The sequence below is a fragment of the Anguilla anguilla genome, chromosome 13 (assembly GCF_013347855.1).
Source record: "Anguilla anguilla isolate fAngAng1 chromosome 13, fAngAng1.pri, whole genome shotgun sequence".
In the NCBI taxonomy this organism is placed as follows: domain Eukaryota; kingdom Metazoa; phylum Chordata; class Actinopteri; order Anguilliformes; family Anguillidae; genus Anguilla; species Anguilla anguilla.
In genome coordinates, this window is record NC_049213.1 from 2,637,501 (window position 1) to 2,662,919 (window position 25,419).

Below are 25,419 nucleotides of genomic sequence, written 5' to 3' on the forward strand. Positions count from 1 at the left end.
ATTTTTACAGCACAAACAGAAGATTGAATTTGGCAGGTGATTCTGATTCAGTTCGACTGGTTCCATTTTTTATTTTTGGTTAAGAGATGAAATGACTGCGCTCAGTCCACATATTGTACTCTTCCGGGAGTTCCGCAGCGGGGTGAAGTGTTGCCGGGTTACACTGAACCAGAGGATAAGATCTCTGAGCTAAACCTTAACAGCCGTCTTCGCCAGAGTGATTCTCAGCCACCCACAATTAAGCCGGAGAAAAGTGTAAAAGTTCTACCCGCTACGCTACGGGCTAAAATTAACAAAGCCAGAAATTTTATTTGAGTTAACTTTCTGATTCGACAAGTGTTATGTTTTCAGCAGCCTTTTCGAAATTTCTTTCCACAAAACTGAAACAAAGGTATAGTGCTTTCATCACGCCATACAGTTGAGTAACATTACCTCACTGTTGTTTAGGACATTTGCGTGCGCACCCCAAAATCCATTAGTCACCCAACATGAGCAGCAACCGTCACGCATTTTATTATTTGAACACTCCGTTGCAGACAATACAAACACACCGCATTTTCTACGAAGACAGTGCGTACAACTACTAACACCCGAGCCGTCACTCTTCTCATGCAGCTGATTAAGTGACAATTGAACAATTAACTGAAATTGTCCCAGCAACAGTTTCACCTCTGGTTTAAAATTTAAGCTCTACTGACCCCTTGAGTTGGAGGACTGAATTACACCTGAAACAAGTGCTCCACTCTCTTCAGCTCTCGGCTGTAGTGTAAGGGGGAGAAAGTACAGTAACGGTTCCCCTCTTTCGGGGGTTACGTTCCTGAATTAGCCTGCAGTTGATGGATCTGAATTTGGCGAGGGCGGCTGGGGGCTGAGGGGAGCGCCCCTAAGGGACTGACCTGAACTCCGATGATGTGTACGTCGAGGATAAAAATACCCGCGCTAAAGTTCAAGACAACGTGTTTACTTGCAGCGCACGGACCTGAAACACGCTCGCAGTTCCTCGGCGGTGACGCACGCTGGATTTAACAGGGCTGCTGACTGCGAGAGGAAGGCATCCAAACGACGAGCTCCAGTTCAGGGACATTTCTTTCCCTTGTCGACGAGCTCGTTGCTTAACTTGTTGTTTAGATGCTTCCCGCTCGCAGTCAGCTCACATTTACATCCAGCGAGTCACGGCTCAATAGCATCCACACAGTCGACACCAGTGGTGTCAAACTCGTTGCCATGGAGGGCCGTGTGTATGCAGGTTGTCATTCCAACCAATTAATGCTGCCTTAATTGAGTCCAATTACTCATTCAGCCATATGCGTTTAACTGCATTGAAGCACAGAATATAAGAAATTTTTTTATTTAGACAATGCGGGTCACCATAGACGTCGGGTCACCATTGTGCACAAACCTGCATCCCTAATTCAGCAAATAATTTAACTAATTATATAATCAAGATCTGAGGCTGGAATGAAAACCTGCATACACACGGCCCTCCATGGCAACGAGTTTGACACCACTGGTCTACACGGAAGCAGAAGATAGCTAAACAAGCGGCTGGTTCCGCAGCAGTGAGTTAGCAGCCGTGTGATTGGCTCTGCTTCACCGAACCCCAGACTCATCAGATCTGATATTGTGAGTTTCAGAGCCCGGCCGAGCTGTCGCTGGAAGCTCTGAAGCTCGTTCACCTTGTGCAAAGCTGCGCTCGGCGACCGATTACTCATGTCTGAATTTTAACTGGCATCGCTAGGGCTAGGAGACCGGCGGTAGGAAATTTTTTCACCCACAGACTGGACCGCAGAGGCGAAGCAGGAAGTGAGGCAGGAAGTGAGGGTCGGCCGTACCTTTCTCCACCACGCTCTGCCGCAGCGCCTTGGCGACCAGCACGCGGACGTTGGCGACGGGGTCGGAGGACAGGCTGAGGAGGCTGGGGAGGAGGTGCTGCGCAAACTGCTCCATCGGCATGCAGTCCTCCTCCGCGATGGCCTGGGGGGAGGAGAGAAAGGACAGACGCGTATCAGACTCCGGTCCTGGAGGGGGCGCTGTGTCCGCAGGTTTAACTCCAGTCCTGGAGGGGGCGCTGTGTCCGCAGGTTTAACTCCAGTCCTGGAGGGCCGCAGTGCCTGCAGGTTTAACTCCAGTCCTGGAGGGCCTGTGTCTGCAGGTTTAACTCCAGTCCTGGAGGGCCGCAGGGTCTGCAGGTTTAACTCCAGCCCTGGAGGGGGCGCTGTGTCCGCAGGTTTAACTCCAGTCCTGGAGGGGGCGCTGTGTCCGCAGGTTTAACTCCAGTCCTGGAGGGGGCGCTGTGTCCGCAGGTTTAACTCCAGTCCTGGAGGGCCGCAGTGTCTGCAGGTTTAACTCCAGTCCTGGAGGGCCGCAGTGTCTGCAGGTTTAACTCCAGTCCTGGAGGGCCGCAGTGTCTGCAGGTTTAACTACAGCCCTGGAGGGCCGCAGTGTCTGCGGGTTTAACTACAGCCCTGGAGGGCCGCAGTGTCTGCAGGTTTAACTACAGTCCTGGAGGGCCGCAGGGTCTGCAGGTTTAACTCCAGTCCTGGAGGGCCACAGTGTCTGCAGGTTTAACTACAGTCCTGGAGGGCCACAGTGTCTGCAGGTGTAACTCCAGTCCCGGAGGGCCGCAGTGTCTGCAGGTTTAACTCCAGTCCCCCGCAGTGTCTGCAGGTTTAACTGCAGTCCTGGAGGGCCGCAGTGCCTGCAGGTTTAACTCCAGTCCTGGAGGGCCGCAGTGTCTGCAGGTTTAACTCCAGTCCTGGAGGGCCGCAGTGTCTGCAGGTTTAGCTCCAGTCCTGGAGGGCCGCAGTGTCTGCAGGTTTAACTCCAGTCCTGGAGGGCCGCAGGGTCTGCAGGTTTAACTCCAGTCCTGGAGGGCCGCAGTGTCTGCAGGTTTAGCTCCAGTCCTGGAGGGCCGCAGTGTCTGCAGGTTTAACTGCAGTCCTGGCTCCAGTTCCACCCTTCATTTCATTTTGTTTTATGCAACAGGAAATGGGAACTTATCAGCAAGTTCCTGCCACTTTGCTTAAACGCATTTATAGTTCCAGATGGTTCGAGAACAATACTGGGCAGTGGATGTTAAATGCAGCCCACATGCTAGGCAATGACATTAGAACAGGACAGAAGACAGTATTGATTTCTCCCACCGTTATGCAAGCTCTGCCTGTGCGTCCCATTTAAAGAGCAGAGGCAGAAGCACTCCGCTCTGGTCAGCCGTTTCAGAGAGCGCTCAGACACAGAGAAACGCTACGAGGCTGTGAAATAAGGGAAGTGTTTGTGTTCCGCTGTGGAGCCGGACTGTTTGTTTTTTAACTGGAATCCTGTGCACGCTGTTGGAAAGGGTTCCTGTTGAAAGTGAGATAGGATCCGAGCGCAGTTTCCCCTGCATTGTGTGGAGCTGACGTTTCGGGGGGGGTGTGCAGTGAGGGGGGGGGGGCTGACCTGGCAGATGAAGGCGAAGGCTTGCCGTCCCACCCACTTGGGGCAGTGGCAGAAGCGCACGATGAGCTCGTTGATGAAGTTGAGGCCCAGGTCCTGCGCCCCGCTGGAGTACATCTTCCGCAGGATCTCCACCACCTGCGCCGGGACGGGACAGACCCAAAACACAGCCTTTAAAACAGCCCCCCTGCACCCACCTGAGCCCCTACACCCACCTGCACCCCTACACCGCCCTGCACCCCTACACCCACCTGAGCCCCTACAACCACCTGCGCCGCGACGGGACAGACCCAAAACACAGCTTTTAAAACAGCCCCCCTGCCCCCCTACACCCACCTGCGCCGCGACGGGACAGACCCAAAACACAGCTTTTAAAACAGCCCCCCTGCCCCCCTACACCCACCTGCGCCGCGACGGGACAGACCCAAAACACAGCCTTTAAAACAGCCCCCCTGCCCCCCTACACCCCCCTGCACCCCTACACCCCCCTGCCCCCCTACACCCACCTGCACCCCTACACCCAGCTGACAGACCCAAAACAGCCCTCAGAACAGCCCCCTGCACCACTACACCCCAACGGGACAGACCCAAAACAGCCCTCAGAACAGCCCCCTGCACCCCTACACCCCAACGGGACAGATCCAAAACAGCCCACAGAACAGCCCCCTGCACCCCTACACCCCAACGGGACAGACCCAAAACAGCCCTCAGAACAGCCCCCTGCACCCCTACACCCCAACGGGACAGACCCAAAACAGCCCTCAGAACAGCCCCCTGCACCCCTACACCCCAACGGGACAGACCCAAAACAGCCCTCAGAACAGCCCCCTGCACCCCTACACCCCAACGGGACAGACCCAAAACAGCCCTCAGAACAGCCCCCTGCACCCCTACACCCCGACGGGACAGACCCAAAACAGCCCTCAGAACAGCCCCCTGCACCCCTACACCCCAACGGGACAGACCCAAAACAGCCCTCAGAACAGCCCCCTGCACCCCTACACCCCGACGGGACAGACCCAAAACAGCCCTCAGAACAGCCCTGTCACCCCTACACCCCAACGGGACAGACCCAAAACAGCCCTCAGAACAGCCCCCTGCACCCCTACACCCCAATGGGACAGACCCAAAACAGCCCTCAGAACAGCCCCCTGCACCCCTACACCCCAACGGGACAGACCCAAAACAGCCCTCAGAACAGCCCCCTGCACCCCTACACCCCCCTGCACCCCTACACCCCAACGGGACAGACCCAAAACAGCCCTCAGAACAGCCCCCTGCACCCCTACACCCCAACGGGACAGACCCAAAACAGCCCTCAGTGTCACCCCCATCTCCACTCACTGCTCCCACAGGTCCTTTAGCATTAGCGCTGACTGAGCTGAAAACCCCGCAGGCCTGTAGAAGTGGCCAGTGACACGTGCACCTGACAGACTGACAGGCAAAATGACACCTGAACACCTGAACAGGCCTGAACACTGAAACTGCAGACAGACACCCGGTCAGCCGCATCTCAAATAAACCGAAACCAAACATGGAAATGAACGCACTCGCGTTCTCGATGGCCGCAGCCAATCACGAACACCGATGTGCGCAGGGGCCCCCCTGTCCGTGCCTGGGGAACCGCCTGCCTACCCGCTCAGACCACAGGAAGCAGGAAGTGCTCGGTCGAGGTCACGCGGGCGACGCGCGGCGGGGCGGCGAGCTCACCAGCCGGTAGGAGATCCAGCGCACTTCCGAAACCTTGTCGGAGCAGAGCGTGAGCGCGATCTGCCGCAGGTAGTCGTACACGTCGTAGTGGGAGTACAGCTCGATGATCAGGATCAGCTGCCTGCGGACACACAGACGCAGAGGGAGAGAGCGATCACACCAGAACCGCTTCTGTTTCAGCTGTGCTGCGGCTGTGCTGTGCGCCTGTGCTGAGGCTGTGCGCCTGTGCTCAGGCTGTGTGGCTGTGCTATGCGCCTGTACTGAGGCTGTGCGCCTGTGCTCAGGCTGTGTGGCTGTGCTGTGCGCCTGTACTGAGGCTGTGCGCCTGTGCTCAGGCTGTGTGGCTGTGCTGAGGCTGTGCACCTGTGCTGAGGCTGTGCGCCTGTGCTCAGGCTCTGTGGCTGTACTGAGGCTGTGTGGCTGTGCTCAGGCTGTGTGGCTGTGCTGAGGCTGTGCGCCTGTGCTGAGGCTGTGTGGCTGTGCTGAGCGTGAGGCAGAGAATGTGATCACACTAGTACTGCTTCTGTCTCAGCTGCACAGGCTCAGCTTAAACACCCGACTGCATCACTGGCCGATGTATCCCACTGACTTACATTAAAGGTCAAGCCCAAACAATTAAACAAATATTAAATAAATATATAAATATAAACCATGTGCATGTTTATAATATGAGCAGTATGTTGTTTTCCACATTTTACTTCGTAGCTTATTTAAAACAAGAATTCAGAGTGAAACTATCAATCATTGATAGATTATCCATATGTGCATTAATAAGCATTTGTACACACAAACAGTTTAAACAGTTCAGATAAAATAATGATATAAAGACAAACAGTGAATAAAACTGTAATTACCTAATTACCCAAGTTTAAAAACCAGAACTTTAAACTGCATTTAAGAGTTAGAGGCCTTAATAAAACTGAGAACATTCCATGAAATGCGAACCAGAGATGTCTGGTGTGCTTTTTTTTTGTTGTTTGTTTTTTAAGTTGTGACCTGGACAGTGAGGAGGTCTTTGTCGAGGATCTAAGGGAGTGTGGTGGGGTGTATTCTTTTATGTTAAATAAAAATAATAAGAAAATGTATGACTTTCACCAAAGATGCATAAGCCGGTTCTCACACAGAGTTCCCTCGTACCATGCAGCGAACATTAGCACGTTAGCACGTTAGCAGTCAGCCGCCGGTAATGGGGAGGCGCGGGCCTGATTACCCACGGGCCCAGTAAAGAGCTTACTCTGCCAGCTCGTATCGGAACCTCCAGTTTCGGCTGTTGTCCGTCACCATGAACTCCTGCAGCTGGTAGAGGTACTCCCTCCGCTTCTCCGCGTGAAGCAGCTGGGGGGGAAACGGGGGCAAAACAAGTCTTAATACGCAAAATGGAGGGGGGCAACACACAGGGAGGGCAAAACAAGTCTTAATACACAAAGAGGAGACAGGCAACACACAGGGTGAAATTTGGGATAATAACAACTAATAACTTAACCCAAGGTCACTTCACAGAGAAAGTCATTATATTATAAGGAATCTCTCCTTCTCTTTTTGGGTTTTTTATTTTTATTGCACATTTCACAGTCATGTGTTTTCGGAAACCCCCGAGCGGACCGGGGCGGGTCTCACCTTCAGGAAGTCGTACAGGTGCTTGAGGACTCCGATGCGCACCTCGTCCAGGTCCTTCAGGAAGCCGTTGAAGATGGGCACCAGGTCGGCCGCCGTGAGCTGGTCCCCCAGGATCACCGCCAGCTCGTGGATGGAGAACGCCAGCGTCCGACGCACCTTCCACTGAGGGCGGGAGAGCAGCGGACAAATCAAAAACCGAAATACTGGCGACACGCGGTTTGAAAAAAAGTTCTCTTCAATGTCTAAAGTTCTGATGGACATTCAGGAAAGGGCCTCGAGGCTCAAGGTGAACCCAGAAGCCTCACGCGCTTGCAGTTTGGGGTTCAGGCCTGGAGTTCGGCCCTGTCCAGCCCTTCTGTCACTCTGGATTTGGGACAGTTCTCCGTGCCGTAGACACTCGCTCACCTGAACGTCGGTGTTTAGTGTCTCACCTGAACGTCGGTGATTAGTGTCTCACCTGAACGTCGGTGTTTAGTGTCTCACCTGAACGTCGGTGTTTAGTGTCTCACCTGAACGCCGGTGTTTAGTGTCTCACCTGAACGTCTGTGTTTAGTGTCTCACCTGAACGTCTGTGTTTAGTGTCTCACCTGAACGTCGGTGTTTAGTGTCTCACCTGAACGTCGGTGTTTAGTGTCGCACCTGAACGTCGGTGTTTAGTGTCTCACCTGAACGTCGGTGTTTAGTGTCTCACCTGAACGTCGGTGTTTAGTGTCTCACCTGAACGTCGGTGGCGAGCGTCTCGTAGGTGTCCTTGAGGCAGTGCCAGTTCTGTCTCCCCAGGGTGAGGGCCACGCCCGGCAGGCTGAAGGCGCAGTGCTTGGTGATCTCCGTGTCCACCGTCTGGGCCCGGGCCGGGTCCGTCATGGACAGGTACTGATCCAGCAGCTGCTGCGGGATCACGTTCTGGAGGGGGGAGGGGGGCAGGGTCACCAAAAACTCCACTCCCATCACACCCGTTCATCGCGGCTACATCCGGGTCCTTTCATCAAACGAGAGGAGCGTCGAGAACTCCAGCGCAAACCCGCGGAGGCACTGAGGGCTGTCTGGGTGCTGAAGGGCTTCATCGTTTCAGTAGTTCTCACGCCAAACTTCAAATCTGAAAACTCAAACTCTCAACTCTAAACTCAAGTCCAAAACGGAGCCTGATTTCCTGAGCCCCCACCAACCGGCCCATCTGAGATGATGCGTACATAAATCTGAATGTCAAACAAAATTTCCTTCCGTTTTGTCTTCTCTAACAATGAACCAGGGCATTTAGTTTCATTACAAAATGGCTTGGCTGAATGCTTCATTCTGATTGGCTGGGAGGAGCGCATTATTTTCCCATATACACCCGCCTAAGAAGTAGTGCCGGCTAAAGTCTAATCACCATTCTGGATGAATGCACATCAACGGTCCGACTCACAACTACGGTACAAACAGGATAATCCATTTATCCCAGTATGTGCGGTTCTTCACCTCCACGTCCTGCACTAAATTTTATATTTTAATATTCGATAACGAGTGACGGTGAATCTCGCATGAAGTTAGCCTGCCATCTAACCAGGCTGAGAGTGGGACTAGAACGATGCGTTCGCTGCAGAGTGGCAGAGGGTTTGGGATATTCGCTGGAATGCTTAACGTTTCCACTGCTACAAAATCACGTATTTTGAAACGCATGTCCTGATTAAAAGTATTCTTTTTGCAGATAAGCCAAAGCACACAAGCCTGCTCGGCCTTGGGTATTTTACTACCCGCGAGTCGAGCATTTAAACTGCGTAAATGCCCAGCCTCAGTCGTTACCACTTGGTGCATCACGTCAGCATTGGAGTACAGTGTTTTTGAAAGGACACAAAGAGGAGCCTTAGCGGTGGAGGTAGCATTGGCTAACTGACCTGGACCTTGGACCTCTCCTCCTCGTACAGCTGCCCGGGTGCGAAGTCCGTCCCTCCCTCCAAACTCTCGATCAGCTCGGCCGTCTCCTGTGGGAGGGTCCAGGGTTGAGCCAAGACCGAACCGGCCCGGGTTCACTTACCGTGTGACAAAACAGGAACGCCATCCCACACAGTCTGGGGATATTACACCCGAAAACCATGACTGAGCATGCTCTACTTTACCCTCAAAAACTCACACAAACCCCTGTCATTTGACTTAAACCGGTCAAGCCAATAGCAGGTATGTAATAACCAGTTAAACGTGCGTGACTAGGGTAACACCGAGAGCAGGAAGAGTTCCGTGAGTATGCCAACCCCCCCACGCCCACCCCACCCCCCCCGGGCACTCACCACACGGGTCTGCTCTGTGTCCTCGGGGGCAGGGGGCGAGTCAGGCGGGGTCAGGGGCGACCCGGAAGGTTCCGTGTCTGTCGGGGGCTGGCCGTCGGCGGGGAGGGGCGGAGGATCTTCGGGGGCGGGTGTGGGGGGCGGCGACGGTTCGGGGGAGGGCCTCTCCCCAGCAGCCTCCTCCTGCTCGCCCTCTTCTGATTGGCTCTCCAGCTGGGCCGCCTTCAGGGCTGCCGACAGCACCTGTACCTGGGCTGGGGGGGGGTGGGGGGTGAGGGGGGGGCACAGGGTTACACACACATTCACTGCACCAAATAGCACAGACCAATCAAACACCTAATCACAGCACCGTAAAGGGAGTCATTTAATACAGGCCTTCAAAATGTTAGGACGGAGTGTAGCACAGTGGGTAAGGAACTGGGCTTGTAACCGAAAGGTCGCAGGTTCGATTCCCGGGTAAGGACACGGCCGTTGTACCCTTGAGCAAGGTACTTAACCTGCATTGCTTCAGTATATATCCAGCTGTATAAATGGATACAATGTAAAATGCTATGTAAAAGTTGTGTAAGTCGCTCTGGATAAGAGCGTCTGCTAAATGCCTGTAATGTAATGTAATGTTTCCCTATTAACTCAATAATTATAAGGAATTATTATAATACAAATACATGCACGGTGTAAAATTAGACCAATTTCAATTCAAAATTGGGGGAAAAAAATCTACTTATTTTGGAAATATGTTTTGGTCAATTCATTAACTGAACTTCAATTAATTTCTTAAACTGAAACTGAATCAACACCAGTTCTAACCAATATTTTAAAAACCACACGTGACGTCACAGTCCAAGCCCACAGAGGTGGAAATCCAGGTTCAGAAAGTAAAAGTCCTCCCCAGCATTCTGCTCTAATCACCATGATATGCTAATTAGCACAATTCTTCAGCCATGAGGTAGAGCTCATTAGTGAACTAATCAGCTGGCTGAGTTCTTAAGTGGAAGAGACACATGACCACACTTATTTTCTGACCCCTGGACTTTCCACCAGTGCAAGTCCGAAGTTATAATTGTGGCCGACGCAGTAAGCACATATACAAGTCATTACATTAAAATTAAAACAGAAAGATTTCCTTTAAGTGGGGGGGGGGGATTCATATCACAACAGTAAGCCCTAACCCTAGAGAAGCAGGGAGAGGGACATGAAGGCTCAACCCTAAACCCCTCACCTTGAACGTCTGGGTCGTCCAGGTGGGGCTGCAGGCAGTCTAGAACCTTCTGGATCTGTGAGCTGGTAGCAGGGCCTTGGGAATCCAGCCTGGTGACCTGCTCCTCCTCGTCCTCCTCCTCCTGTTGTCCCTCCTCCGGTTCCTCCTGCTCCTGCTCGTGATTCTGCGCCCGTTCCTCCTCCAGCTCCTCCTCCTGCTCCACCTGCTCGTGCTCCTGTTCCTGCTCCGGCGCTTGCTCCTCCTCCTCCGGCGCTTGCTCCTCCTCCTCCTGCTTGTGCTCCTGCTCCTCCTCGTGCTCGTGCTCCTCCACGGTCCGCAGGAGCTCCAGGTCCTGGCTGATATCGGGCAGCAGGGGCCTCCAGAAGTAGAAGGAGTTGTACGTGTCATCGCCCACCTGTGCCTCCCCCGGACAGAGGGAGGCGCAGACCCCTGGCCCCTGCCCTTGGCCTGCGCCTCCTTTGGTCTCCGCGGCGCAGTCAGCGGGGCCTCGAGTGGCCAGCAGGCCCGAGCCGAAGCCTGGGACTGGAGTAGAGCTGCGGCCCGTCTCCAGGGGTGCGTGGGCTGGCCTCTCCCCCGGGCAGCCCCCGGCCGGCTCTCTGCAATCGGGGGGTTCACACCTGAGAGCGCCACGGACAAGCAGGTAAGAACAGGTCACCTGACCAACCAATCAGCCCATCTGCACTCATTTAACAGACCACAGCCGGCCGTCTTTCAGCCTGTGTTCACACAAGGCTAAACCTTTCAGTGGCATACCAAGAAAAACAATACATGCACACATAAACAAAAATTCTGAAAAATGCTAACTTTAATTCATTTTTTTCCTCAAAAAATACTGACCAACTAAACTCAAATATCCTTCCTGAGCGGAAAAGTGTGGGAATGTCAACTGAACATTTTGTTTAAATTCACACGCATTGCTTATTCTTACACCTTGGGTAAATAACGGTAACATAATTTAGATTTTACTTAACTGACCACGCGGTTTTGGAAACAACCAGCAGCGCAGTCAGTTAAAGTAAGCTTCATGTTACAAGAAAGACAAATTGCAGTTGACTGCATTAAACAGAACTCAATACCGCTATGTTTCAAGAATGCTACACTAAAACATCCACGGCTACAGTGTCATGTCATTTCTGCTTCTTAAGCAAAGCACAGCTTGGCTGAGCCTTGAACTCAGAGACCGAACCCCGGTCAGTAAAGAGGGCTTCGGTAAGTACGGGCAACCTGCGGACAGCGCGGAGCCGTTCCCCCCCAAAGGGACGAGGGGGGGGGGGGGCGAGGGGGGACGGGGCGCTCGTACTTTTCGGGCGGCGGCTTGGCGATCTCGCGGAGCGTGGCGTCCTCTCTGAAGTGCAGGCCGGTGCTGGACGGGGAGGCGAAGGTGGAAATGAAGCGCCCCAGGGACTGGAAGGCGGCCTGCCTCACCTACAGACCGGGAGGGAGGAGGACAGGCCCGTCAGCGCACGCCCCCTCCTGGCAAGAGCTGGCAGTGCGGCTTCACTGCGCTCTCAGAGAGCTTGTCTCAGCGAGGAGACAGTCATTCAGCAGCTTTCAGTACACCAACAGTGTGTGTGTGTGTGTGTGTGTGTGTGAACATGTGTGCGTGTCCTTCTGAGCACATTTCCAAGGAGGGTTATTCACGTCCGGCCAAGTTTTGAATAAAAGGAAGAACTTAGAAAAAGCACAAGAGATCTTTGTAAAAACGCATGCCAAGTACATACTGTGCATCTCCACATATCTGCTCATAAACCAGTGGACTGACAGCATTTTCAGCTCGTCACATGACAAAGGCAGTGACAGGACTGAGCAGCATACTTTCTACAGAAGAGCAGCGACACCTTTCAGGCATTCCTGAGTCTGTGTGGAGGTCACAGCCTGAGTCATGCTGCTCAGTTCAAGGGCGGGACTGAGTCCCACTTTACTGACCAATCACGAGGCAGAGATGTTAACATCAGCCCGCCCAGGGACAACAGATGTAAATTAGCGATCTAGCTAAATCTGGCACATTTACATCACACAATAGTGATGTTGATCAATGTGTATTGTCCCTGTCAAATAAATAAAGAAAGAAATAAAATTAAATAAATAAATGTTCAGGCAGAGTCTAAAGCACACCAATCAAAAGCTTCGGCACTCACAGACAGCCATTAGCAGGGGGGAATGTTCAGCATGCTAGCGGCCCTCAGACGTCTAGGGCCTGAGTAACGGAGGAAGAGAAAGGGAAGGGGGGTCTGTGGGCTGGCGTGGGGGTCTGGGGGCGGGGCTCGGTCTTACCCAGCGGGACTGGTCGCTGATGAGGCTGATGAAGAGGGGGGACAGCTTGGTCCGCCGGACCTCGGGGGACGTGGAGTTGGACACGACCATGAAGCACTCGGCGCAGGCCTTGCGAATGCCCCAAAGGCTGTCCGAGCACAGGTCAAAGAACTTGGCCATCTGGGGACGGAACCGAGAGAGAGAGAGAGGCCGCTTAATTCTGGCTCTCAAACTCGATTCTCTACAGAACAGCACGGCTGGACTAGCATTTAACCCAAACTCTCTGACCAGGCCAATGCCTCTACAGAACCAAACAGCTGGATTACAGTTTAACCCAAACTCTCTGACCAGGCCGATACCTCTACAGAACCACACGGCTGAACTATCATTTAATCCAAACTCTCTGACCAGGCCAATGCCTCTACAGAACCAAACTCTCTGACCAGGCCAATGCCTCTACAGAACCAAACAGCTGGATTACAGTTTAACCCAAACTCTCTGACCAGCCCAATACCTCTGCAGGACCAAACAGCTGGATTCTGTCTACAGTGCAGCTCAGAGCCATAAACCCTCCAACATGCCCCCCAACCAACCACACATCAAAAGGGTCAAAGGTGAAGAATGTGAGCGATGTCTAAACTGGCACATCCTTGGCGTGCCCGCCACTGCTATGGGCGAGAGTGTCATGTGATCTCCGAAACCCCGTACCACTATGGCAACGGTTCCCATAAGGCTGATACCTACCGGATCAAATTGCAACGTACATTTCAGTGCCGTGTTAAAATACAATGCTTGCGCTGTATATTACTGGAAATATACGCAGCCATGATGCCCTTACCAGCAGCTTCTCTGTGGCCTCCTGGCCCACGATGGAACAGAACTCCCCAAAATTGGCAGCACACACCTGAGAAGAGAGCGCAGCCAGAGAATGAGTCAAGATTCAGACACACATTCCCACACACTGCATCCCACAGCACCTCCCCATCCCCACCTTCTGCACCTCCTCATCCCCACCTCCCTCTGCACCTCCCAATCCCCACCCACCACATCCCACAGCAGCTCCCCATCCCCACCTCCCTCTGCACCTCCCCATCTTCACCCTCTGCACATCCCAATCCCCACCCACCACATCCCACAGCAGCTCCACATCCCCACCTCCCTCTGCACCTCCCCATCCCCACCTCCCTCTGCACCTCCTCATCCCCACCTCCCTCTGCACCTCCCCATCCCCACCCTCTGCACCTCCCAATCCCCACCCACCACATCCCACAGCAGCTCCACATCCCCACACTCTGCAGCACCCAATGCGCACCCCACACATCCCACAGCACCTCCCCATCCCCACCTCCCAATCCCCACCCCACACATCCCACAGCACCTCCCCATCCCCGCCCTCTGCACCTCCCAATCCCCACCCTCCACATCCCACAGCACCTTCCCATCCCCACCTCCCCATCCCCACCCTCCACATCTCACAGCACCTCCTCATCCCCACCTCCCTCTACACTTCCCCATCCCCGCCCTCTGCACCTCCCAATCCCCACCCTCCACATCCCACAGCACCTTCCCATCCCCACCTCCCCATCCCCACCCTCCACATCTCACAGCACCTCCTCATCCCCACCTCCCTCTACACTTCCCCATCCCCGCCCTCTGCACCTCCCAATCCCCACCCTCCACATCCCACAGCACCTTCCCATCCCCACCTCCCCATCCCCACCCTCCACATCTCACAGCACCTCCTCATCCCCACCTACCTCTGCACTTCCCCATCCCCACCCTCTGCACCAAATGCATTTCTCAGTAACCTGCAGGAATTTTACTGGCGTGCAAAGGGTTAACGCCTTTAGAATACGCATTTCACTCAGACCTGGTGCTTTGGGGTTAAATGTGCAAATGCGTTTGTTTTCCCACATTAATATGCAGAGGTTTCCCAAAGCTTTCTAAAGAGTGGACAGAAAACATGGCAGACCTCCCTCTCAATCTGATGTGCTCCCTCTATTGATTCGTTCTAGTCCAGGCTCAAAACTTAATTTAATTCTTCAGTGTTTGGATCTTCCTGATGTGGTTTGATTTGTGCCTATGCCTATGATTTATAGATTTGTGCCTATGTGCTGTGTGTATTGATGCTTTTGTGGGTGTTTTTGTTTTTAGTCTCTGTTTTTGTGATTTTACTTGCCTGTTCTGGTTTGTACAGCACTTTCGTCAATGTGAGTTGTTTTTAAACGTGCTTTATGAATAAATTTGACTTGACTCGACTTGACTCCTTTGCTGAGAAGCCACACCTCCTTTCGAACACGTTTCCCCACCCTAACAGCCACAACTCCTCGACAGCCTTATCGCTCCATCACTGACGCACAGCCAGTAGAGTGTGTGAAGTCTGGGGGGCGGGGAGCGGGGGGGCTGGGGGGGGGGTGTGGGGGTCTGGGGGTGTGGGGTCTGGGGGGGGGGGGGGAGCGGGGGGTGGGGGGTGGGGTCTGGGGGGGGTTGTGGGCGGCGGGGTTGGGTACCTTGCGGACTTGGAACAGCCGAGCGTCGCCGCACAGCTCACAGAACCTCCGCAGCAGCAGGTGCTCCACCGTGTCCCGGCTCAGCACCGTCACCAGCTTGCACATGATCTGCAGAACAGGCAGCGGGGATGAGTGCCACGGAGGAGGGCTGGACAGCACCCCTGCTTTCAGACGACCCAACCCCTGCTTTCAGACGACCCAACGCCTGCTTTCAGACGACCCAACGCCTGCTTTCAGACGACCCAACGCCTGCTTTCAGACGACCCAACGCCTGCTTTCAGAGGACCCGACGCCTGCTTTCAGATGACCCAACGCCTGCTTTCAGATGACCCAACGCCTGCTTTCAGACGACCCAACGCCTGCTTTCAGATGACCCAACGCCTGCTTTCAGATGACCCAACGCCTGCTTTCAGATGACCCAACGCCTGCTTTCAGACGACCCAACGCCTGCTTTCAGACGACCCAACGCCTGCTTTCAGAGAACCCAACGCCTGCTTTCAGACGACCCAACGCCTGCTTTCAGACGACCCAACGCCTGCTTTCAGACGACCCAACGCCTGCTTTCAGACGACCCAACGCCTGCTTTCAGATGACCCAACGCCTGCTTTCAGACGACCCAACGCCTGCTTTCAGAGAACCCAACGCCTGCTTTCAGACGACCCAACGCCTGCTTTCAGAGAACCCAATGCCTGCTTTCAGACGACCCAACGCCTGCTTTCAGACAACCCAACGCCTGCTTTCAGAGGACCTAACGCTTATCCGGCCCTCTGCATCTCTGACACACCTGTCATTAAAGGGTAACTACACCCTATCCAGGGTTCATACACTTTTTCACCAATGATTTTCAATGACTTTTCCATGACTTCTCCACAACCTTTAACTGAATTTCCATGACCAAAACAAATGACTTTCTCTCAGCGGGATGATTTAAAATTATTTATTGTAACACTAAGTAAACTTGGTCTGCATCTGAAACATATGGTGCCTCTCTAAAACAAATAAACACCAGACAGACACACTTAGATACATCCTCTCATATTTTAATTCGAATAGTTTAACATTTTTGTCAATGTCTCAAACAGGGCTCGAAATTGCGACCATTTCCGAAATTTAATCTGTGCGACCTAGAAATATAATTGGGAGCATTCGTGCGAGTGCAAATAATTGTTCTGGTGTGAACTTTTTTCTTTTTCCAGTCGAACGTCTCTTTCTCTGTACATTCGCTAGTTAGTACACTCAGTATGTGCCTTGTGAGCTGACGGTGACCCTTCTAACCAATCGTGAGCTTGACATTCTTGCCTTTAATGCTGATTTTAAATTGGTTAATATTAGCCTTCAATCACTCCCTTTCGCTGCACTCCACTGTCACGCGACACAGAGAGCTAACGCGTTAACTAATGTTACCTGAAGACAAACGTTTATGTTCAATTTATTAACGTTATCGAAAGCTGAAAAGTTGAAGCGAACGATTACGGCATTTTTTTTTGAAACGTTAACGTAGTGTTTTGTATAGCGACCTGGTTGAAACAGCTAATTTCTCCGATGCAGTTTACTGGCGGTTGATTTAATTAGCGGTATTAATGTGACGAGAACAGAGACTGTAAAAAAGCGCTTTGTCGTTTGAATGCCTAACACGCAATTGCTTGAAGAGTCGACACATTTTAGGCCTGACAGTTTAACTGTTACTTGTAAACCGTACTGTTATATTGTCGTTTATTAATAAAAAATCTATTGCATATAGGCTATTGCTGGTGCTCCTTACATTTTGGTGGGTGCTCCTAACTTTTTGAAGTTGGGAGTACCAGTGCTACGAAGTAAAAAAGTTAATTTCGAGCCCTGATATATTATTGAAGCTGCACTTCCCTGGCATATTGTCGGCACAGTAGGGCCTACGTTTACTAACTGCTACATTAGCAGAACGGTGCCTGTTGGGCGTGCCTGTAAACAGACTGAGCCAGACCGAATTAACTTCTCTCACCACCAAAATACCGCGAAGGTTACGTGCCAATTTACGTTTTATTACTATACATACTATGTTTATGATTGGATTAATTAGTAATTATATTTGAGGCAACTTTAGCTATATGTCCATTACTTTTCCAAAAAATATTATTTTCCATAACTTTTCCAGGGCCTGGAAATTGCATTTTAAATTTCAATGACTTTTCCAGGTTTTTCATGACCGTACGAACCCTGCCTATCCCACTTTCTTCAGCTGTAAATGTGTTTGTATGCCTACTTTATAATGAAATATTTTAATCAGTGCCGTTGTCAACATTTCTGAAATAATAACATTTGGCAAAAAACCAAAAGACAACGTCTTGGTGCTTCCCGCTAACATTCGAAAAATGGTTTCTGCATTCCACTCTGGCCCCGCCCCAATCGTGACACCAGAGTACTTCTCTGGAGATACTACTCCATCATGTCGATCTCAATCAAGAGATTCAATGTTCAGCTGGAAAATTGTCGCTGCCCACACATTTTCATGTTTACTTTTTAATTCGCCAGAACACTGCCGGCACCTCATTGGCTAGATTGGTTTCGGCCTCAACGTTTTTCAAACCGGAGAAACAAGGCAGCCTGTTCATAACATTTCTCACCATTTCCACCTGAACAGCCCACTAAAACATGAAAACATCCGAGGACAGAAATAGGCCATGAAATTGCTGAATCTTGATTCATATTTGATCTGCACTGCCTAGTTTGACAGTTTGATCTGGGTGTAATGAGCCACAGCTGTGCTGTACAAATTAATTTGCACACAGAATGCTTTATACAAAAGAGATGGGCACACCTACTCCACCCACCCCAGGAAGCATTTTTCTAAACTGTGTAGTAGGCGGAGCCAGGCTGAAACAGTGAGTACTATTGCTCTTTAACCCCTTCAGGTCAAAGGTCACAAATATGGGATTAGAATGTTCTTAACTGAACATTCTAATGCTGATGTCACAATCAGACATTAAGGCCCTCCAGGATACCCCTCCCCTCCCACTCCTCCACCCCACAACCCCCCCTCCCCCTGCCCAGTCACCCCCCACCTCACCGCCACAGCCTCGATCTTGTAGTCGTCGTCGCTGCTGGGCTCGGTCAGGTCCAGCAGCACGGGACACACTTTGCCCTCCATGTCGTTTTTGGAGATGAGGCCCTGCTCCAGGAGCACGAGGAGGGCGGCCTGGCTGGTCTTGCGCACCTGCCCAACACAGCGCCGTTACCCCCAGCACAGGAGCCAAACCAGGCCTCCCAACAAGCACCCCTCCAGGGCCCCACATGCCCCACCACTGCTCCACACAGCAGAGTAACCAGGGTGTCAGCCAGCTCTAGCAAATGGCTGACACCCCAGTCAGACCACTGTATGGAGAACTAGTGGAGCATTTGAGACCGCTACGCAAAACTAAGCACACAACTGCGGTCAATTTCATTCTCTTGCCCACGACTTTGAAAAGCTGATTCCATTTTCGCTCCACTCAAGACCAGAGATTCTGTAATCTTATCATTTTAAAACATTTACCCTCTGTCGATCTGACCTTGTCAATAGTTGGGTGTGCCTATGCACATTTACAAAGACACATCGCTTTGAATAAAAATAAGAGTGCACAACACAACCTTCTAATCTTATGATGGCTGTGCAAGATGAATCCTTTAAAAGTACCACATATAAAAATGGGCACAAAACGCACTTTTATAACAGCACAGGCTTAAAGAGTCCACAGCTCTTACCATGCCTTAAATACTTCATGCATGTTTATGTTCTATCATGAATTACTGTGGGTCGAAATGTTATGTCTGCAACTGGATGCATGTATTTACCACTTTCAAGCGTATTGTTCAGGAACTTAACTACAACAATATTGTTATTATTATTAGTATTATTCTTACTATAGTTCAGTTGTCTCCAACCCTGGTCCTGGAGAGCTACAGGGTCTGCTGGTTTTTGTTTTCACCTTAACATCAGCACCCAATTGAGACCCAAGACACCAGGTGAGTTGAGTTAACTGTGTAATCGACTGCTCTAATTGATTCATGAAGTGCAGAGTCACTATGAAAACCAGCAGACCCTGTAGCTCTCCAGGACCAGGGTTGGAGACCACTGCTATAGTTAGTAATAGTAGTAACAGTAGCAGTAGTAGCAGTAGCAATAGCATCAGCAGCAGTAGTAGCAGCAGTATCAGCAATAGTAGCAGCAGTAGCAGTAGTAGTAGCAGTATTCGTAGCAGAAGTAGCAGTAGTATAGCAATAGTAGTAATAGTAGTAGAAGCAGTAGTAACAATAGCAGTAGCAGCAGCAGTATCAGCAATAGCAACAATAGTACCAGTAGTAATAGCAGTAGCAGCAATAGCAGCAGTAGCAGTATCAGCAATAGCAGCAGTAGCATTAGGAGCAATAGCAATAGTAGCATTAGGAGCAATAGCAGTAGTAGCATTAGGAGCAATAGCAGTAGTAGCAGTAGCACCAGTAGCATTAGGAGGAATAGCAGCAGTAGCAGTAGGACCAATAGCAGTAGCAGCAGTAGTCTGTGTACCTGGTTGTTGGGGTCAGTGAGGTACCGCACTACAATGGGCACCAGGTATCGGGAGAAGGCTGCTGGGAAGTTGGGCCGGCTCTCATGCAGGAACATGGCGATGTTGGGTACCTGCTCCATCAGTTCAGCACGCACTGTGGGCTCTAGAATAATCAGACAAATCACAGCACTGCACTGTACAACAAATCACAGCACTGTGCTCTACAACAAATCACAGCACTGTGCTCTACAACAAATCACAGCACTGCACTGTACAACAAATCACAGCACTGCACTGTACAACAAATCACAGCACTGTGCTCTACAACAAATCACAGCACTGCACTGTACAACAAATCACAGCACTGTGCTCTACAACAAATCACAGCACTGCACTGTACAACAAATCACAGCACTGTCTTGAACAGCAAATCACAGCATTGTCTTGAACAGCATATCACAGTATCACACTCTACAATTTACATACACAAATTACAGCACATGTACATCCATGCAGAGCATGCATATTCTCGCTGGCCTTTAGACCACTTGTTTCCAGTACAGGAGGGAAATAACATCAGGGAGCAATCAGCTCCCTGATGTTTTTGGGTAGTGAATGTTATCATTAATACTTATGGCTCACACACCCAGTCACCCAAAATTATATTCTGACATTCTAGAATTAGAAATTCCCCCAACAATCCTATTTTGTGAAGAGACCCCATGTGTTTCCATACCAGGGCCTGTATTCATAAAGCCTCTTGGAGTAGGAGAGCTGATCTAGGATCAGTTTTCTCCAGTGCAGGCACTATCCTTACCCTTCATAAGCGAAACTGAAAAGCTGATCTTAAGTCAGCGCTCCTACATTTTATAAATACAGGCCATGATCTCAGGAAATCTTGGAACGCTCATGAGAACGGAACAGCATTCATATTTCAGACCCTACAAAATCGACAAGACTGCAGTCAAGCAAGGCCTTCAAGCAGCACCCACAATTAAACAATGTAATACTGCAGTTTGTTTTGGAGGCCACAAGACAATGATTCAGGTAAAGGCGAGAGATAACATGCTCTAAAAACCCATCCAGATTTTCCATGGAGTAGCTAACACATCTCCTCAGCTTAGCTGCTCTGTACTGAGTAATGTTCTGCTCTGTGACATGTCAAAGTAGCAGACTTTGTGATAAATCATAATAGTTAAGGCCAATACTTTGTATTTTAAAGTGATGTATAAAGAAGTTCCAGTCATCGTTTCATATCTTTTTGCATAGAATTCACAAAAACAATGTCCTTTTCACTGCAAGGAAAAATTATCCAGGGGATTTGGCGATTAGCTCAAAGGGGATCAGGTACAGGATTTTACCCCACCACTTGTTTTTTTCATAAAGAGCCCACCCAGCTCCCCCTTCACCACCTCCAAACAGAAAAGGACAAACATCAACTCCACATGCAACCCAGCAGTCTACGACATGACCCACACGTCATAACGTCATGCCAGAATGTAAGGAGGAAAGGGCGCAGTGAACCACCTCAGCCTTATTCCCCCATTACATTCAGCATTCCCTGCTTTCAGCCCCTACACACACACACACACACACACACACGTACCTCCATCCTCCGACATCCTGGCAACCGTTTCCATGACAGCGACAAAGTCATTCTCGCTGTCGCTGAACTCGCGCAGCACGTCCAGCAGTCCGCGTGCCACGATCTGCCTGCGGGGGGGACAGGAACCGGAGGCTCAGGACGACAGCGGCGCGATAGGGCGACATAGCTCAGGAGGTAAGACCGATTGTCTGGCAGTCGGAGGGTTGCCAGTTCAAACCCCGCCCTGGGCGTGTCGAAGTGTCCTTGAGCAAGACACCTAACCCCTAACTGCTCTGGCGAATGGGAGGCATCAATTGTAAAGCGCTTTGGATAAAAGCGCTATATAAATGCAGTCCACTTACCATCTCTCACCGCAGCACAAACCGCGCTTGCGTTTAAAGAGCCGCCGACGGCCGCTCGCCAACCGCTACATTTCGAGCGCGGCGGTACTCAGCCACGGGCCCTTTTAGTTTTATCAGTGAACGTGACTGGCGCTAAAGAGGAGACAGGAAGGAGACTCATCCTGGAGGTCAAAGTGCAAAGGTCTACAGGAGGGTCTAACGCAGGGGCGGGGAATTCCGGTCCTGGAGGGCCGGTGTGTATGCAGGTTTCAGTTTCTACCAATTACTCAGGCTAAATGGGCTAACTGGCTGCATACACCAACACTGGTTCAGTCAGATTAGATCGCAGTAAAATGTTTCATACGGGGACACAAGAACAGTCTTCTGCCATTTATGGTCAGAAGAAGAAAATTTAGCTAAAATGGTTAGATGCCATAAATGTTCGGGCTAATTCAGCAATTAAGGCCAGAGGTTGGTGTGAAAACCAGAAACGGATACGGCCGGCGTTGCCCACCTCTGGTCTAACGGGTCGTGACGCTGTTACTGCAGCTTGCCGAGGAAGTATCCTGCGCTCTGCTGGGAATGCCGTCAGGGTTTTCCAGGACTGAGGAATATCCGACAGCCTTCCCAAATTTATTTTACCGTGAAAATAACCGGACAACAACCGCACCTGCCACACTTGATTCTGAACGCTTTTGTCTTTCCAGAGGAAACACCAAACAGTTGTACCAACGCCCATCCCACTCTCCACCCTTCAGAAATTCCGGCTTGTACAGCACCAGTTTCCAATTAAAATTTAGCCATTTTGCAATCATTTCAAACCAAAGCAACTTACAGTAAGTGCTTTCATGTTTTTTTTTATGAGTATTCTTTTTCATTGAGCATTATTTATTTGTTTTTACAAACGCATAGAGTATTTATTAATATATATGAGATAATATAAAATTTTTCACAAAACCTGTTGGCCTATTGCAAAATACATTTGTTATGATGACTGTTTTTTGGCTTGGCTGGTTGTTTTCACAGCACAAAAACTATTCAAATGAATTTACACAAATGAGATTGTAAAAACAAAGAAATTTGTTAAAATGTATTTGAAGTCAGGTCTATACTAAAAGGTAAGTATAAGACAATTACTGCTCCAATTAACTACAGGGGTAACCATATGGAAAGGCAAAACAATGGGGAATTTCTGGCACTGACATTCAGCTTTTCTTGTTTTATTAAAAACGTATTTACCTGTTGAAGACGTTCTCGCTGAAAGCGTATTTCTCAAGCCGTCCCAGAGGGGTGAGGTTATCCTGCCCCGCATCCAGGAAGGCCGTGATCCGAATTCCATCGCACTCTGACCCGTAGTCATCAAACCCAACTGTGGAGGCCAATGAGAAGAACCATGTCAACGCATACTTTCACTATTAGACATGAACACACGTATGAGCGCACACACACACACGCACTTGCACACACGCAGACGCGCACACACACACACGCGCACACGCGCACACACGCACGCACGCACACACACCTGTGGTGCAAGCTGTTGCAGTTAATGCACTTTCTACACAGTCACTGCACAATTTGATTTTTATCAGAGAAGGATCATTCACAATATTGAGTGATAGATGCATTAAAGTTAAACAGCATACAATCTGAAATGTACCACTCAATGTTATCTTTATAAAATCCTCTCCAAAGATTTTTTGAATAAATCTGAATGGCTGAAAGGGGAAATGCTAGACATGTGTGCGCTGGCTAATTTGAATAAATCCATTACTCCACAGTGTGAAAGGCTGCTCTCTGATAAAAATATAAATATTGGAAAGGTGCCTGATTTCTAAGCCAAGACCTTGGCAAGCGCACGCAGTAGAGTTGAATGCAAGTATGAATGTGAACTGCCTGTGTCTTACAAGCTTCCAAATCTATGTTTCAAAGCAAAATATTAAACACGATACACGATTTGGAGCTGTTATGAGAATGTGTATGCCTACACAGACTAAAAATGTGGCCTAACCACTCTTACTCATAACATAGGGTGCCGAGTCCATTCTGTTAACAATACCTAGGCGGGCACCATCCGTGATGTAGTGGAGGAGGAAATTCCACATGTGGATACACAACACCATTACAGAGGACACCAAGTTCCGTTTCATACCAATTCATAATTTCAACCTCCCATTTGGACCCATTTCACAAATCACAAATCGGTGTCTGCTACCTATTATTCTATGACATGTTAACCAGGGTGTTTTAACAGATTACTTCTAATCTGACTATGCCTCCAGAAATAAAAGGATAAGAGAAAAAAACAGCAGCTTTAGTAAAACATATTTTATGGCTCACAGTTTAGCACAAACATAGACAGTTCCATGCAAGACTAAATGAATCCCATGTAAAACACTGTATGCAAAACACTGGGTTAATATGCAAATGATCCTTGAAAGATTCTGCGTTAAGATTAACGTTTCGTTACAAAATAATCCATTCTGTTATGGAGTGGGGACAATCAAAATACTTACAGTCATCCAAATCATCATGACCATCTTCAAAGTATAAAGACAGACCTAGAACAAATACAATTGTGAATTATACAAAAAAAAAAGTCCTCGCGACCGTTACATTACACTTAAATTACTACGTTCTTACAGGTGGGAAATGCACATGGAGGACAGGTTTAAGCACGCTAATCGTGACCTCCCGTCATTAGGCAGAACATTAGGCAAGCTAGTAAGAATGCAACAAGCTCGTTCCCCAACGCTTGCAAGTAGACACTGTTCAATCACAAATGAAATCCATAACTTTCACACTATCCAGTTCACTGGCTTGGTAAAATGTCGATGTCAATCAGACAATTGATAGCACTAACGCGTCTAACGTCATGATATCCAGCCAGCCTAACTCATGCATGCCGAGCGAGTATCAATGCAAAGTACTCAAGTACAACAGCAAAACGGTCATGGAAAGAAAACTATCTACCAACACAACAGCAAGTATATGATATAGTCTAATTCAGACAACGTGGAAATAAAATATGTACATTTTCGTGCATAGTAGATAGATTCCAGACAAACGGAGAACGGACACAAATCAAAACAAAGAGGAACTGGCACTGACGACCGAGATAAACAGTCAAGTGTAGCGTTAGATAACTCGCGGTATCTAGTTAGCTAACGTCTGCTATACACGCAACTCGGTTTTGAGCGCTATGAAATTTTCTTACTGCTTTGGACCGAAGAAACTAATTGGATTTTCTGTCCTAGTGATCAGCTATGCAGCGCCGAGTAGCTAGCAAGCAATCCAACAAATCCTGGCTAATTGGCTAGCTATCTTAGACTACGTTAGATGGTCGTATCCGAAATAGTAGCTAGCTAGCCACATTCAGTAAACCAGTTAGCTCTCTAGGGTGCGAGTTAACGATAGTCAAAGACAATAAAGCAATTTTTACCTAGCTCGCTCGATACCAAGAACGGGCGAGTATCTATTTTGCAAGATACACGAATTGATACGCAGACTAACAGCCAACGATAGTAAGCGCCAAGTATCGATATAAACTAGATACCTAGTGCTAGCGAGCACCTTGATAGCCGTGAAACTCGTTAAGACTAGGCTCCCTAGCTAAACCACACTCGCCCTCCGCTATGTCACGGCGAACAGTTAAAGACGTATAACGTTATATCGATCATAAAACATCTGTCATGAAATATATATATACAGAATATAATTGATATAGTTCAAAATAAAGTTAGCAAGTTCGCTATATCTATATTACACTTCTCAACGTACCTGCCATCTTGATTTGTAAACTGCACGACTGTCAGGGAAAGCTTGCTACTTCCTGAAATTACTTCCTGGAGCAATTTCTTTTTAAAAAATCTGTTTATATATCATAATTTATCTTTGTGTAGCTGTCATATAATATTCAGCATTGAGAAATAAATGTGCAAATGGGGGAAATGTAGATATTTCATAAACAGAACAAAACAAACAAACAA

The 25,419-nt window shown here is 49.6% G+C and overlaps 1 protein-coding gene across 1 annotated transcript in view; it reads right to left on the minus strand.

Annotated features, from left to right (window-relative positions):
- Nucleotides 1-25,357, minus strand: part of ppp4r1l (protein phosphatase 4, regulatory subunit 1-like) — a 27,142-nt gene extending 1,785 nt beyond the window's left edge. Inside the window, exons 1-19 of the mRNA XM_035387750.1 lie at nt 25,211-25,357; nt 23,947-23,991; nt 22,670-22,799; nt 21,111-21,217; nt 19,525-19,667; nt 18,049-18,195; nt 15,006-15,113; nt 13,334-13,399; nt 12,517-12,675; nt 11,543-11,667; nt 10,243-10,859; nt 9,027-9,277; nt 8,637-8,723; nt 7,480-7,665; nt 6,763-6,924; nt 6,380-6,480; nt 5,146-5,266; nt 3,439-3,573; nt 1,833-1,974 (exon numbers count right to left, since the gene is read on the minus strand). Of these exons, the coding sequence (XP_035243641.1) occupies nt 1,833-1,974; nt 3,439-3,573; nt 5,146-5,266; nt 6,380-6,480; nt 6,763-6,924; nt 7,480-7,665; nt 8,637-8,723; nt 9,027-9,277; nt 10,243-10,859; nt 11,543-11,667; nt 12,517-12,675; nt 13,334-13,399; nt 15,006-15,113; nt 18,049-18,195; nt 19,525-19,667; nt 21,111-21,217; nt 22,670-22,799; nt 23,947-23,991; nt 25,211-25,217 (2,839 nt within the window). The 5' untranslated portion in view covers nt 25,218-25,357. The remainder of the gene's footprint in view (nt 1-1,832; nt 1,975-3,438; nt 3,574-5,145; nt 5,267-6,379; nt 6,481-6,762; nt 6,925-7,479; nt 7,666-8,636; nt 8,724-9,026; nt 9,278-10,242; nt 10,860-11,542; nt 11,668-12,516; nt 12,676-13,333; nt 13,400-15,005; nt 15,114-18,048; nt 18,196-19,524; nt 19,668-21,110; nt 21,218-22,669; nt 22,800-23,946; nt 23,992-25,210) is intronic.
- Nucleotides 25,358-25,419: the final 62 nt, after the last annotated feature.